At 39.8% G+C, this 16,223-nt stretch overlaps 1 protein-coding gene across 2 annotated transcripts in view; it reads left to right on the top strand.

Annotated features, from left to right (window-relative positions):
* The window catches only part of PRDM5 (PR/SET domain 5), a 58,289-nt gene extending 44,378 nt beyond the window's left edge, over positions 1-13,911 (top strand). For both annotated transcript variants that reach the window (XM_066318431.1, XM_066318430.1), the window contains exons 15-16: positions 8,634-8,738; positions 13,318-13,911. In XM_066318431.1, coding sequence (XP_066174528.1) covers positions 8,634-8,738; positions 13,318-13,482 — 270 coding nt within the window. In that variant the 3' untranslated portion in view covers positions 13,483-13,911. The remainder of the gene's footprint in view (positions 1-8,633; positions 8,739-13,317) is intronic.
* The last annotated feature ends 2,312 nt before the right edge of the window (positions 13,912-16,223 follow it).

Below are 16,223 nucleotides of genomic sequence, written 5' to 3'. Positions count from 1 at the left end.
GAGCATATTAACTGTGAGGTCCTAGATCTAAAACTGTGGCTTTGTACCCCAAACTACACAAGTAATCAGTAGTTTGTGCAGCACTCCTTGGTAGTTCATTGGAAACAGGCTAGTCCCATGTTGTTTGTTGTTTCTCCTATTTTCCAGCTGCCGAATCCCTTTAGGGAGTGCTACAAATTATTTTCTTTTGTTACTGTCCCTTCTTAACTGTGTTTGCACCAGGAGAAATTTCTTGACCCATCTAAGCTCTGCATAACTGTGAGGGGTAAGCAAGCTCTGCAGCAGTGCCAAAATCAGGGGTTTTTTTCCTGATTTTTCATACAGTTTGAGTAAAAACAATGTAGGAGAAAAAGAGAGGAAAGAATAATATTAGGCTTTTAGAGTCTACAGTGATTTACAGCAAGTGATGTTTTCTTCTAAGCATTTTTTTAGCTGATAGGAAAGGGAGGATTTAGGAAAATTAATTTTAAGGGTTGGATATTTCTTTTTAATAGATGGAGACACTGTAATTAGACAGGCTTTGTGTTGAACTAAGACCATAATAAAATTTGCTTTAAAATGTCTCAGGGAATGCTCTGCTCTACCGTGGAGGCCAAATACCATCTGTAAAGGTACAAAGAACTCTGTTCACACCAAAGGTGATCTCAGTGTTTCCATATACTTGGGATGCATTGATCATCTACATCTGAAAGTTTGTTTTTTGGTGTTTTTTTTTGGTGTGTGAAGGTGCTAAGCAGACTGCTGGTCATCCCCACAGCGATGCTGTAGGATTAAAATATGCAGGCCAAACATGTTTTCTTAGACTTGAATAGATTTTGGTTCTTTTTGTGGTAATGCTGCTCCTATCCCAAAACTTGACAGTGAGGTTCATTCATATTTGATTACCATTACCTGTTCCTTCATGTAAATATCTTTGTTTACTTTGGGGTAACAAAAATCAGTATTGGTAACATTTACATTAATAGTAATTTCTAAATTGAAGCCTGTTGCTATACTCTTGCATGTCCCAACTTTCCCTCTTCCTCACAGTTCACCTTATTCAAGTAGAACTGGACAGCTAAAAAATCAGAGGTGGGCTTAGTAGGAGGAGGAAAAAAATGGGCTAGAATTATTAATAAAAACAAGAGAAAAGAAAACAAATTTATTACCAACTTCCATGGATTTTCAAGCCAGAAGGAGGAATTCTGCTTGAGTCTGTTCTGCAGAACATTATCCATGAAGTGCTGTAGGATAATAAGCTGTTATTTTCTTGTTCAGGTGAGTAAATATTAGTGCAGGTACAAGGTAAAAAAGATATATTTTAGCTGATGTGAAAGAGCAGAGTGGTGAAGGGAATTGGAAAGGGGGGTAAAGGAAGTGAGGGAGCAATGATACAGAGAGGGAAATGGGGAAGACACTATTATTTACAAGAATGCTTGTGTGCTTGGCAAGAATGTAAAGGTTTATTTAGTGTTAGGAGTAGGTTGATGTTTGTCAGGAATGCAGGGTGCAGGAACCAAACCAAACCCTCTGAGCAGAGAAAACAGCTGCTGAGCTGTTCAGGTGTGTCTGTTGAAGTGAGGGCTCGTGAGCTGAGTCCTGACTCTGGAGCGAGTGTGTTCTAACTGCACTGTGTAAGGACTTCTCCAGGGAGGAGAGAAACCTGTGCAGAAAAAGTTTGAGACCCCTGAGCACAGTGCTAATGCACTAGGGCTTGTTCTGTGCTCCTAGGCTTTTTAAACAGGTGAACTAGAGATTAGGAAATAAAAAATGCACTGTGTTTGCCAAAGGTTTGGGTCCTTCTGTCAGTTCTAAGAACAAGAAAAACCAGGAAGTCACACTTGAAATTTCTCTTTTCAGTCATCCCATGTTTTGACTTTTCAAAATGGTGTAAGGTTATTTGCTCTTCCTTTTTTTACCCTTTCCTACACATAAATTTTATTTGAAATTTATACTTGCATGCAGAGTCATTATTGAAAGAATAAATAGCGAGACGTATAAATCCTGAAGGTATTTTTGCATCAGCTGAGCCTAGCAATGTGGAAATAAACACAATCATAGCACCCTTCTGCAAGGGCTAGTCTTCTAAATATCTTGAAAAAAAGTTCTGTTTTTTTTGGCTGGAAAGTTTGTGAAGCAGCTTAAAAGTAATGCTGTGACATTCACGAAGGACAGTAGAGATTAAATCTCAGTGTATTTTACCAGTGGGCTTAAATACCAGACCTGGTGCTGGGGGTCAGAGAGGGCTGCTGGAGAAATCATTGCAGAAAGTTGATTAAGGTCTGGCAGCTGCTGAAGTGAGGCCAGCCTGGGTGGCCACAGGTGTCAGCTCCAGCTCTGGAGTGAAGAGAGAAGGTGAGGCCAAAGCCCTGCTGGCCAGGGCAGGAGAGAGCACCACCCACCTGACATTAAAATGTCACCTGAGTACTGACTGGTTTCCGTGAAAGTAAATGGTTTTGTGCTTTATGGTTTGATGGGTTTGGGGTTTTTTACCTTAAGGAGAAATGGATCAGCCTGGGAAAACATAAGAGAGGGACTTATTGAAGTTGAAATGAGTTTACAGACCATATCAGCTTTGAGGGAGTTACACGCACAGTTCCAGCCCTCACACTGCTGGAACCTTCAGCTCTTTCCTAAGGCTTTGTCCAGTGCCTGACTTAACATTGCAACCTTTGAGCTTAAACATGTGGGAAAATCATTGTGTGTTACAGCAATAGAATTGGTAATGCTTGGATATACAGCCATTGACGGGTGCCTAGAGTTGTTGTCATGTTAAATTGATATTTTCAATACTTTTGAGAATGAGGATTTTTTTGCAGTTGGATTCAGTGATGGAAAACACAAAGAGTCAAAGCTATTTGAAAATGGCTTTTCATCACTTAATTTGAATATTTCCTATTTACATATAACAAATATATTGAATTTTTAGAGCTTGTTTAAAAATCTGAGTTCCAGTGGGTGGAAGCTGCCAGCCTGTGCTTAAATGAGGTACATTCTGAGGTAATTTAAAAATTAGAGAAATTTCAGTGTATCATTTTTGTTCCATGCATAAGTGCCTACTATTTTAAAGCACATTAATATTTAAATACATTTGAAACCACGGTATGTGTGGAAATTACCAACCTTGAAATAACTTCAAGTTTTATTTATGAATTTCGTGGGAATGGGGGGAAATTATGGTGAGTATGGGAGTGAGGCAGTCTCCTGTAGAGGACTCTTCCAGACAGTTTTTGTTCACTGAACAGGAAGAGGTCCAGAGTTAAACAGGTTTTCCAAGGGTCTCGTTTGGAACTTTACACTGCCTCCTCCTCCTCCTCTTTTTTAACCCAGAAGAATATTAAAATAATTGTAAATGAGAAATAATGCAAGGACAATATTGACATAATTTCACTTTTCCTGTGTTTCCCAGGAAATACTTGAGCTTAAAGTTTGAGAAAGGGTCATGTCTTTTAGAAGCACCATAGAACACTACTGTAAAAAAAAAATACAGACTTCTGTGTACCTGACAGTGAGTAATGAGATAATATGATGTGTTGATTGAATTTGGAGGGGGTTTTCCATCTTGGATTTTATCTCTATTTCCCTGTTGGTGAGGTAGGGGTGAGTTCCCAAACATCTGCCTGAGGATGATGACTTTGCCAGGGCTGTGGTTTCCTTGCCTCTGGAATCTGTGTTTGCACACAGAATGTGGAAGGTTTGAATCCCACTGCACTAATATTTTCACACTTCTTCATGTAATACTGAATGATGATCATCCCTTCCTCATAGAGGGGAAATGTCATTTGACTATATTGATGCTGTTATTTTCCAGGAACAGGTGAACTTCTATTGAATTTTCATAGATGCTGATTACATAAACCCACCTTCACTAAATTTTAGGGGCAAAAATTACCTCAGCAGTTCAAAAAAAACCCACAAAGAAATAAGAACTTTTCTGTTTATGGGTAGCAAGTAGGCAGGACTACCGTGGAAAATGGGAAGTTAATGATATGGTAAAGCCCAGTGAATTGCGTATACTGGATCTTTTTAAGAACTGCACTTTAATTTCCCCCAGCAAGCATTTCAGAGAAGGTGCATGCTTTTGTTTTCATTATAAATTTTATTGCAAAAAAATTCTTTCTCTAATACTCCTGAAACTGAATTAATTGAGGCCTGCTCTAACAAAAACATTAGTCAGTTTGAATAAAAGTCACATTTTTGTATAAATCTGCCAGAATTACTTCACAGTTGTTTGAAAATTTCTTGGCCTGCTCTAATTGTTGGAAATACTATTTTTTAAGGATTTTATTTTTCAACAGAAGAAACATGTTCTTGTAAAGTAATTTTTAATTGAGGCTTAATATTATAAGTTTCAGATCCCTACTCCTTCTGTAGGGCTGTAAATTTTTGTCACCCTTTGTCTTCCAGTGTTATGTTAGTAAGTTAAATAGGCCTCTGTCTCTGGGTCAGCCACTTGCTGTAACTCGCAGAAACTTTCCGATTACTAAGGGAGCATCTTGTAAAAATCCTGAACTTTTTTCACTCTTGGACACAAAGCTGGAGTGTGCTAACTCGGGCTGTCTGTGATTTAAGTGTCAGCAGGTTCCCTGCGTTTTCAGGTTGGCAAAGATTTCCAGATTTCCCTGTGGGAGTGACGAGCTCCTGGTAGCTGCAGACATGACTGGTGTGTTTTAGTGTCGTCTGCCTGGTCATCTGGGTTCATCCTAGGCCACATTTTTCCATTGGCCTGATTGTTTTCCAAAACAGTCTTTTTCCTAACCCTCTGTTCAGGTGATAATGCAAGCACATAAATCGTATTTACTAAGAGTAATACTGATATTCAAAAATTTCACATCAAACACCTTTTGAAAGCAGATGGTGTTACCGCATCAGTATCTCAGTATCATAAACAGACATTTTAAGATTTTTCTGGGAGCAAAGGAAGGCTTTTTTTAGAATAATAAAAAGAAAAGGATTGTTTATTTTAATTTTTTTTTGTGTCTTGTGGCCTAACCATTATTCATGTCTGTCAATTTTCACGTTCATGTCACAAGTGTAAATATTTGCACGCAGTACAAGAGTTTTTCCTTTTTTCTCTGAACTTCTCTCAGTTTCCAGCATGTTGAAAATACAGACCCATCAAGCTGGTAGTGTTCTTAGCTCTTATTTTAATCTTGAGATATGTTTATTTGGTAATAATAATGTTTAAATTACGTTTGTCTTGCTGTAACTGTTGAGCAGATGTTCTAAATAGTTCTAAATTCAGATTTAGAAAGCAGGTTGGAGAGGCTCCTCCCAAAATCACTCGCATTTCACCAGTGTAACCAATATTACCAGGTTCACAGAAACAACCAGTGCACAAGTACTAATTTAGTGTACAGAATGTATTTATATTTTTTAAGGGACAAACAGGCAACTGCAGCAGCAGCCAGCAGTTCAAATATTCTGCATTTGAGTATTTCCATCTGCTGAGCTTGCAGGACACTGCACACTTTGTGTCAGGCTGTCAAAGGTTCATCAAATGTCCTTGAGATTTACCATGTTCTGAGTGAGATCTTTCTAATGCAAAGCACAACTTGTTTAGAATTCAAGGTGTGATTTGTGATTCAGCCATCCACAGACATAGGAGTGTGTGCTGTAGGCACTATTTTATTTGGCATGGCTTTAGAAACGTTTAATTTCTCTCATTCACCAGTTTTAATGGCGAAACCCGTCCGAGATGGGAACTTTTAGGTTGACAGGTCTTACACCAAAGCACCTTCCAGAGTGCCATTGGGCTCTGCTTGGCCTTGCCTTGTTCAGAGGCAGGAAGACTGTAAATCATAATTTAGATATTTCTGTTCATACCTGGCATGCTTTAAAACTGTGATATTACATCACTGCAGTATCAGTCCAGTGTCTCTCGCTCTCCTTGCTGCCTTCTTCATTTGGATTGTCAGTAAAAGAAAACACACGTAGTCCTTCAGCTTGCCTGCCACCATGGCCATGGGCTGGCAGATGCTTCTTCAGCAGAGGGCAGCTTTGTAGTGCCAGCACTTGCTAACTCCTCTGAAGTCAGACTTGGATCATCTTCCCAATGAGCTCCTGTTTTGTTCACAGTTAACTGGTTTTTCCCTCTTCTTGATGTTTTACATCTGTCCAGCTTTCTTCTTATCTCAGCATTGGTCCCTCTTGTCCTTTCATGGTGGCATTAGCTTTTTCAGACTTATTGCCATGGTTTTTATCTTTTTTTTTTCCTCTGCTCACATTTAAAGCAGTGATGGTTATGCCAAGAAAACATCATATTTTCCATGTTACAAATGTTGCTTTCTCCAAGCATTGTGCAACGGAAATTTGACATGAGGGGGAGAAGGAGCAGAGAGAAAAGGAAAAGCACAGAATGTTTTGTTTTAAAGAAATTGGTCTGTGAAGATGATGTCTTCTTCAAAACCAACAAAAAAAAAGAGGTTTTTTTTTTTCCTCTGGAGATAAACTGAGGGCCAAGTTTTGCTCTGGACAGCACTACTGATTTTCCTGAAACAGACACAGATGTGAATGGAGAGCAGCTTCACTCAGGGGAGAGGAGGCTGGTGTGAATCAGAGTCATGTCTGCTGAAGTCACTGGAATATACAGATGGAAGGGATCTAAAATTAGATCAAAGACAGCTTTGGATGTGTTTCATGCATTACATATGTGAGTTTCAATACAAATGCCAAGGGGATGTTACATAGACCCTTTTTTGCCAGAGAATAATACAAATACAAAATATATGACAGCCAAATGTAACCTGGGGGAAGGTAATACAGCCCAGGTTTGTGACTGCAGCTTCCCAGAGTGTAAAATGGCTCTTTGTCCAAAGTGGAATCCTGAAATCCGTTAGCCCTGGAATGATTGGCCTGGTCATTATCAAGTCAATTCTTCAGATAGCTGAAGACCAAGATAATAAAAAGGGAGCGAGTCCACCTGGTGCAGCTTGCAGTAGTGAATGCTTTTGTAGGTGTTTAAGATGTGCACATCATATACTTCACTTTGCACTTTCTGGGGAACAGCCTCCACACAGAAAGGCTGCTTTTGGAGAGCTCACAGAAATGTGGTTTGTGTTAACCACAATGCAAAACCAATTAAGGGGTTGTTGCAGAAACCTGCTTTTCACATGGCTTATTCTTACATTCCCTTTAAAAGTGCAGACCCTGCTCCTGAAGTCTTCAGTCTGGTCAGCAAAGCTCCCTGTGACGTGAACCTTTCGGTCTTGATGATAATTTTTTTTTCCCAGATCAAGTCAGATCTTTTTTAGGTAATTTGTTGTTTTCCTGTCTACTGAAGAATGGTGGAAATAACACTGCCTTTTCTGGGAAACTTGATAGAAGGTGACTGCAAAATGAAAGAACCCCGTTTTTGCCCCGCTGAGGTCTCTGGACCTGCAGAGAGCTGCCCTAAAGAGAGAGCCTGGGACATACCCAGCACTGACTGACAGTGCCCTGTGTTAGGTGTGTGGTGAATGCTGGGGAATCCTGGCAGGATTCGGCAATATATGGAGACCTGATGGTTCCCATGTATTGCATTCAGTAACCAGACAGCTCTCTGTTGCTTTAATGCTTATGTTGTTCCACCTCAGTTATCCTTGGATCCCACATCATCTCCCAAAAGAACTTGATTGCTGCCTATTACTTGTTAATTCATAGATCTAGCTGCTTTTTTTTTTCCTATTAATTTATAGCCATTGCTTTCAATTTAATTTAGTCAAAAGGGTTTACTTTGCCTTAAAATACCTGTCTTCAGAACTTAAGCAGTGTGCAGAATTAGTGACCACAGAGAAAAGTAGAATGAGAGTGAAGGAAGTCTGGTTGGTTCAAAAATAGCTGTACCTCTAGAATGTGAAAGTTTTAATGAGGCCATGTGCAGTGCCAATAATGCTAATTTTTTCATTTAATTGATGTATTGTTGATTTCTATACAGTTCTTTTGTAACTTTAGTGGAGTCAAGGAGGAATTACGCATATATAAATTCCTATATGAAGTAAGAACTTCAGAGAAAAATATCTTTATCCACTTTACATAAGTGGATTTCCTTTTGTATCTCTGATTATTTATTTGAGGTCAGTGAGATTGCAACTTTTCTAACACCGTGTTTTACAGTAGTTGCTAACCAATAGTTCTAATAAAAATAGAGATGGTTTGGTTGCCATCTGCATTTCTTTTGAGATTCTGCAATGAGTATGTGATTAACCTTCTGTCACCACTTTCCAAAATGAGTTTTTCTGCTACCACAAGCTTTCCTTGTACCTCCTCTTCCTCCCCTCACCTTTTCCCCTGCTTGGAAACCTCCAAACTCGAAGTTTTTGTGGATAATCTTACTTGTCTGTATGCTTTAAGTATTTGTGGAGGATGAAGGCAAGAACATTGGAATTTTATGTTTCTGTACCTTTCACGTGACAAAAAGCAGACTGCCCAAATGGCCGGGTTTGAAAGACTGGGACAGATAATTAATTCATAAGTGGGTGCTGAAGTGGAAACTGTCAGGCCACAGCTTTCCCAGCTCTCACTTAATCATTTGAAAGTCGTTTTCTGTTGTTTTCACTGACTGTAATACCTTGGAGAGAATATAAAACTTGCACCATCCAGCATGGAATGCTACTCCCTTAATGACCCGGGCTCTGTGTTGACTCACTTTCACTCGCTGTTGTCATTCCCTGCAGGAAAAGCCGTACCAGTGCTCGGAGTGTAACAAAGCCTTCAGTCAGAAGCGGGGCCTGGACGAGCACATGAGGACCCACACCGGGGAAAAGCCCTTCCAGTGTGATGTGAGTTCCTCTCCTCCTTCCCCTTTGCCTTCTCAGCCTCAGTGCAGCGGCAGGATTGAATTGCAGGGATATTGTGGCCTTACACCTATTGCTTGTGGCACAGTTACGCTTCACGTGGGCTTGGATTGCCCAAGGATGAAAGGCTGCTCATGGAATTTTGTGTACCCTCTTTGCTTGCCAAGAGCCACTCACACCCATTCATTTTATGGTTTTGGATCCCACAGGAGTTCTTTTCACCATTAGTAATGCAATTTGGATGTTACCATTTACAAATCCATGCTGCTTGGGTTCCGTATGAATTGTAGGACAGGTTAATAGTTGGAGATCAGCTCGTGTAGGAAAAGGGATTTCATTTATTACATGGAATCTCAGCCCTTCTGATTGTCACAAATATGGATTCAGAATTGCCTGTGAAATCTGGTCTGGTATTTTCAGCATCTGCTCACAGCCTCTTGCTGTTGTTGAGCGAGGAAATCTGGGATGCTGTGCACACTTGCAGGGCTGAAATGCAGCGTGTCCTGTGGCAGCTCATAGATCACTGCCAGGTACCCTTCGTGCAGCCTGCCCCCCTTGTGTACAACATCTCTCAGCCTTTGGGAGGTGGGTGGGAAGGTTTAATGGGCACAAACTGTCAGGGAATGATGTCTTTCAGAACTATCAAATGCCAAAATCCTTGCTCAAGGATTTAGAGGAAGGCATCAGAATGGACAGAGAATTCGTGTAGGTGTTTTGCTTTGTGACACTGACTCTTCATGAGGCAGTCACAGGGGACTCCAGCTCTCAGTTGTATCCTAGATGGCCCAATTTGAGCAGCTGTAAATTTACTCAGAAATTTATATAATTAGATGCAAAATTAGAACAACAGCTTGGCAGAAAATTTTCAAGGGCCTGTTGACTGTTCTGGTTTTTAATGAATGATCTGATGTCATTTCGTTGAGAATCAAATATATTAATTTCATGAAAAAGTTCAACTAAGATATTTCACTGATGTCTACAAGTTAGGAGATTTGCTGTATTCTTTTGGGATAATCTCAGCCTGGCTCTGGATAGTACCTTGAGGATTTTTTGTTTGTTTGTTTATCAGTTCTTAGCCAGCTTGAAGTGTAAATGCAGTTTTTCCCACACTGCAGATCCAAGATTGACTGCTCTTGGATTCAGAGTGTGCTTTTGCAGACTAACTTGGTGTGGTGGTTCGATTTTATTCTTTTTCCTTGCTTTAATTAGAAATAGGAGCCGTATGAAAACGTACTTTCAGCTTCTCCTTCAGTTTTCCTCATGAATTAAGTAAAGCTGTAATTTCCCAAACTGCAGCATTTCTAGCTATATTACAGCTGTAATCTGTGTCTAGTCCTGCTCCTTTGCTTGAGAATTTTCCGGCGCGTGCCTTCAGTTACCGGTGATACTTTTTGTGCTTGGAGTTTCTGCCTTGCTTCACCAAAATCACTCTTCAGAAGGAGCCTTTTGCTGGCTGCACACTGCCAGAGGTTGCTGACCTTTTGGAATTTGGACATAAGAGCAGTTGCCTCCACTCCTGCATGCTCCAGTCGCCCAGTGCCCACCGTGGTCTGTTGCTTCACGCATACTTGGAGAGGGTTAAAATGGATGTTTTCAATCACTTCTCCTTATTTCACCTGGGCTCCTGTTCTGCACATGCTGGGGACACAGTAAATGTCACCCAGAGCAGCCCAGTCCTCCAGAGCTGCCTTGTGCATTGCACGATTCCAGATGTTTGTGTAGAAGTTACAGGAAAACCAGCAGTGGACAATTACAGAAAAATGTCCCTATTTATTGTGGGGGACGTTTATTGTGGGCTACCCGATAAATTTCCTTTTTATACTCAAGTATTTTCACCTACAGTTTTTTGTTCAGCTCAAGATAGCTGTAGATGCTCTCGTTATTTTTCTTATAATGACTTGAGTGGTAATTTATGACAACTTCAGCAAGGTCTTATCTCTGGAATATCACATACCAATTCTTTTAGTATTCTTTTAGTCTGTATTTTTGTTTTAAATAGATTTTTTTTCTAGAGTCAGAAATAAATATCGTATCTTCTCTTCCTGTCTCACTCTCTCTCGCACATGGAACAGTCATTACAGTGCAAGATTGAGTTACATGTGAAACTAATCCTTGTGCTCTGTTTGAGGAAGGTGCTACAGTTTATTTATGCGTCCATTTCTGTGTCTTATCAGTCAGCAAAAGCATTTTCTATCCTTAATGTCTCAAAGCTCTCACATTCCCACGGATCATAGTGGAAATTGAATATTCCCATTTTAAAATGGCAATTCTAATACATGTCACCTAGAAAAGTGAAAATAACTGAAATATGGAAATAGAAATGCAATTTTTCATAGCAGATTAGATATCTGTCCTCACCAGACCAGCCTGTTTTTTACTGGAAGGCAAATTGAACTTCAGTTTCTCAGAGACAATAGATTATTTTGGGGGACAGAAAGGTCAAGTACTGCCTGGCCTGTTTTCTTTCCAGTACAGTATTTCCTTCCACTCTGCCTTTGGTTGACCTTACACTTTCTTTCAAATGTCAGTCTTTACCATCCTCCCTACCTGCCCAAAACTTTGATCATTTTGAAGAGATTGATTAGATCTCAAGTGCCCATTAGCAAGAGTGGTTGTAAATCTGTAAAACAGCAGTCTTGCTTACAAAATTGATATACGAAGCCAACTCTTAAATCCCCAAAACTTCTCTGCATAAGCACAGCACAGGATGTGCCATGCCTTCAATAATCCTGTGCATTCCATGTTCTTCTTGAAGAAGAAGGAAGGCAGCACAAGGTGCTAGAGCCTTGGAGGAACAGGACACATTATATTGGTTACATGTGTAGAATAAATGAAGAAAGGTACTTTGAGGCTGTGTTACAAGCTGTTCATTTTAGAAATGAAGAGGTGTGTGTGAGATACACGGAATGCACACACATCCTGTGTGTGTGTATCCCTGATTGGCCTCCTGGCTCTCAAGAAACACGGAGCATTTAGAACCGAGTGTGACACTTCTAACACTGGGACTTGTGCCTGTGACTAGATAAATGTTGTGGATTCCGTTTGTGTGCTCTGTGGAGGAGAAACAGAGACTGGTGTTTGGCAGAAGTAGTGCTCAGAGCTGACCAGTGGGGCTGTAATTGTTACTGTCAGTAACAAAAGGGTGGCTCTTCTTGGGTCTCACAGAGGTTTGTTCAGGGATTATTCACTGGGGGAAAAGCTGGAGGGCAGCAGTTGCTGTATCAGGGTCTTCAGCATTACATCGTGTCATAAAGTCAGAAGTATTCCAGGGCAGCAGCACACACAGTGTGGGGGGAAATTATTTTGGGTACAAAACTTGCGTCTGGCCGTTGCCATTTTATGGTCATTTCATGGTTTTTCCTTAATTGGCATAAAATCCATATGCTGGAGGTGGAGATGATCTACTTGGATAGTCAGCTCTTGTTGTTGTGCCTTCAAAAGGAATCAGTCATCATTCAGCTTTTGCAGTAGTTTGGTGCCAATTTAAATTTACAGCTTTGTTTTTCTCAAGAGGGATTATCCTGTGTTCCTTGAGGTTTTTTTCTGCATGAAGGAGATGTTGTCTAGAATGAACATGGAATTTTAAGAGTGCAAGCCTATGTATGTACATTCTTGTTTAATTATATGACTCTTTTCTATTTCATTTATCAAATCAGCAGCTGCCCTTTTCTTTTTTTTTTCATTTCCCTGTCAAATTCATTTTACAGTATTTCCTTGCATGGTAGTTGAATGTGACAATATAACTGCACAGTTTTAGTTGAGTTGATGTCTTGCCTTAACTTTTATTTCTAACTTCTCTTTGCTGAACTTGTTCTTTTAACCTTTTGTGGTTTTCATTTTAACTTCAGTACAGGGATTTTTATCAAGTGATGGCTTTATTATGACAGAGTCCTGATGCCTCTATCCATTTATTCAAATGGCAGAATGAACTGGGCTGCTTGGAGTACAGTGGAGGAAGGAAAGGGGCACACCAGATAATAATGCAGGAGAATTGAACCTTCATTTGCCAGATGTCTTTCCATTTTCTTGACCAGGCAGAAAAAGGCTGGAACAACGAGGTTTCCTTTATGTTAGTAATTAACCTTTCTTGCAGTCTTCAGAACCTCTTCATTCTCACTCCTCCTTCCTTGTAACTGAGCGATTGGAACTGATTCTTTTGGAAGCTGCAGGTGTCATTCTGGAGGTCAGGAAGGAAATACTTTCTTTGAACTTATGGATGCTTGTCCTGTTTTGTCATCATTTTTGCTGACAGATAGAACAATAGCTTTAAAAAAATCTGAGCAAAGCACCACAATGTTGCCAGGACACCTCAAGGTGTTGAAGATTGAGTCCTTTTTAGAAAGACAGCAGCCTTGTGCCTGTGGTACCACTCCTAATACACAAGATAAAAAGATGCCAGGCAGAGTGAAAATGTTCCAGGTGTTCTCTGAAGGAGTTTTTGTTCCAAAGTATTAAATACTGCAGGTATGTGTGGCTGGGGCCTCAGTGATGTTACTTTAGCAGTGTTACACGTGCTCGCAGTGTCAATCCTTTGTTTGTCTTTGTCTTGTTCTCACTGCCTCAGGTTTGTGACCTGTCCTTCAGCCTGAAGAAGATGCTGATCCGACACAAGCTGACCCACAACCCCAACCGCCCCATGGCAGAGTGCCAGCTCTGCCACAAGAAGTTTACAAGGAATGACTACCTCAAAGTGCACATGGAAAACGTCCACGGAGAAACTGACGGCTAAATACGGCCTCAGTGAGAGGAGTGGATCCAAAGTGGTGCATTTGCATATGTGCAAAGTCCAGGCTTTCCACCTGGCCAGTCAGGAAAGGCAATTGTAATGCCTTCACACGTTATTTTCCCCAATTTTCTTGAAAATATGTTAGTAGCAAAAAACCCCAAAGACATCCTGATGTAAAACAGCTTGAAAATAAAAAAATAAAAAAATTTTTAAAAAAATTGAAGATTACAAGAATTTTGGAAAAATGTTATCCTCATTTAAACAAAGAAGCTTTAAGCAAACTTCTCTTTGTTAATGACATTCTTAGAAACTTAGTTGTTAGTAGCAGTGCCTGGAAATCCTGGACGCTTGCGACAAAACTCTTGGCTGTCTGCAACTGTATTTTTGTATCTAACCAACAAGGCTCCATTAAAGTTATTTAATTTGAAACCACGCAGAATTTGTCATTCTAATTGCCTGCTGATTGTATCCAGGCTTGTTTTATTCATATCATAATTCCACATTTTGTTGTAACACGATTTTGTCTCGTTTTATTTGCAGCTTTCTCATTACTGTACAAAACTCATTAACTTGAACTGGTTCTTGAGATGCCAAAATGTGTGGGTAGAGAACTGTGGAAATCTGTCAGTGTTCAGTATTCCTGTATGAGATTGAGGAGGATTTATTTCTTCTGGTTACATGAAGCAAGACTGAAGTGACAATTTTGAGCCATTTAGTTGTAAGTACTGTATTCATACCCATCCCTGTGCCTGGCGAGGCAAGTGGAAAGACATCTTAACAGGGTGACTTGAGCAGCTAGAATTGTTGAGTGTACATGTATTTGATTTCCTGGTGAGTAGCTGGTTCCCACAGTGTTTCTTCCTGCTGAATCAGATGCCCTGGATTTTTTCCATACCTCTTAAATACCTTTTTCTTTTTTTTTTTTCTTAATTCTGTTCATAAGCACTGGGAAAAATACTGCTTTAAAACCAAGTAACAAGCAAATTCTTCATGTTATCAGAGTGAGTTGTTTGCTGCAGGAGACTCTTCAAAAGGGTTCCCACAGGCCCTCTTGTACAGCCAGATAACCAAGAAATTCTTATCTACAAGGACAGTAAAACAGTAACTTCAGGGGGTGGTTGCATGTGGAATTCCTGAGTTATCAGCAGTTAATATTAAGGCTCTGGCAGTAGCAAACTGTTCAGGTTCATTTTGAACCTGTCAGTGTTTTGCAAAATGAACTGGGTTCCTGCAGATTTTGGAGCAGTGTAATTATGAATAATTCTCTTGTTTGTGGCAACCTCCTATGTATAAAAGCATCATAAGTCTTCATGCCCTATTTGCCTCCTGAGAGGCAGGAGAAACTTGGAGGCTTTGCCAGTTCCATTACACAAATCGTTTCATACAAATGAAGTATGTTCTATGTGTCTAAGACAAATGTAGTTGAAATAAGCTTTATAAAGTTGAGTAAAGAAAATTTCCTCTCATTGTTTGTAGAGATTTCGCTACAATTTTTCAGAACAGTTTATTTCTAGGTCCAGAAAACTTAAATTTACTGGTAGTTACTATAAAAATAATATAATTTTAAGTGTTAGATAGCAAAAGCAATCAGTATCATATACTGAGTTGTTGTGATGGTTTTCTTAGCTTGTGTTCTTAATTATCTCCTAGGAGAATGACATTGGTGACTTTTTGACATGTCTGGGGTGTGGGTTTTTTTGTTGTTGTTGTTGTTGTTGTTGTTTGCCTTTTTGACATCAGTGAAAGGAAGAATTGGGTCTTAGGAAAACCAAGATTCCAATTCTTAATTTTTCAGCCTTTTCTGTTTTTCCTTCTTCAGTTTGGTCAGTACAAACTCAGGCACAAAGAACAGTAGAAGGAAAATAAAACACTAAAAAAAAAGCTAAGTAAAAAAACCAAAAGTGAAGGTTTTCTAAGGAGTTTTTGAGGGACAAGTCTGTTAAAATACAAAGAAGAAAGTCCTTTTGGGGAGAAAAAGAGGATAATTTAACATATTTACATGTTTTGCATAGGATTTTTGCCATAAATCTGTATCGCAAATGTTAACTACATGTTATGGGTTAATATCTGCTTTAGAGAAGAATACCTAGTTGTGGAAGTCAAGGAGGATGTCCTTTCTTTTTTTAATTATTTCTAGGTAAGCTACAATATATAAAGATTAATCTTGCTTCATGTAATCAGCAGCAGCAGTTAAGCAGCTGAAGCTTTGCTCTTGGTAATGGTGTCAACAGAACAAGGGATTGACAGGATCAGTGAGGGAATTCAGACCTTCCTGGCCAACACAAGAAGCAGGTGCAGGAGGTGGAAGCCCAGCTCCAGGTGAGCATCTTTTCCATCTTGTCCTCCAGGGACTTTCCCTTTGGGCTAAAATGGCTGCAGACCTGAGCTCCTGCAGAGCCAGCATCTGACTTGGCAGCTCCAGGTCTTTCCACAGCAAGAGCTGCCCTTTCCATGGGGGCCTGAATTTCTCCCAGTCAGAGGTAATGTGTTTCACATTACTGGATTCATGAACTGTGTCATTGATTCGATATGCAAGGCAGACTTACCAGTATGCTACATATTTTCATTTGATCGTAGCTTTCTTAAAGAAAAAAAAAAAAAAGAGCAAACCAAAGCAAATACAAAGGGGGAAAAAAAAAGGCAAACCAGCAAAACCCTTCTTCTTTGAGTAAAAATTTCCATTGATTGTGTCCCACTTGGTGGTATTACCTGGAAAAAATAGAGAATGTTCCCTTCACTTGATT

This window comes from Sylvia atricapilla, chromosome 4 (assembly GCF_009819655.1).
Source record: "Sylvia atricapilla isolate bSylAtr1 chromosome 4, bSylAtr1.pri, whole genome shotgun sequence".
In the NCBI taxonomy this organism is placed as follows: Eukaryota; Metazoa; Chordata; class Aves; order Passeriformes; family Sylviidae; genus Sylvia; species Sylvia atricapilla.
Note: the sequence above shows the minus strand (reverse complement) of the source record. Positions and strands in the feature narration are given on the sequence as shown.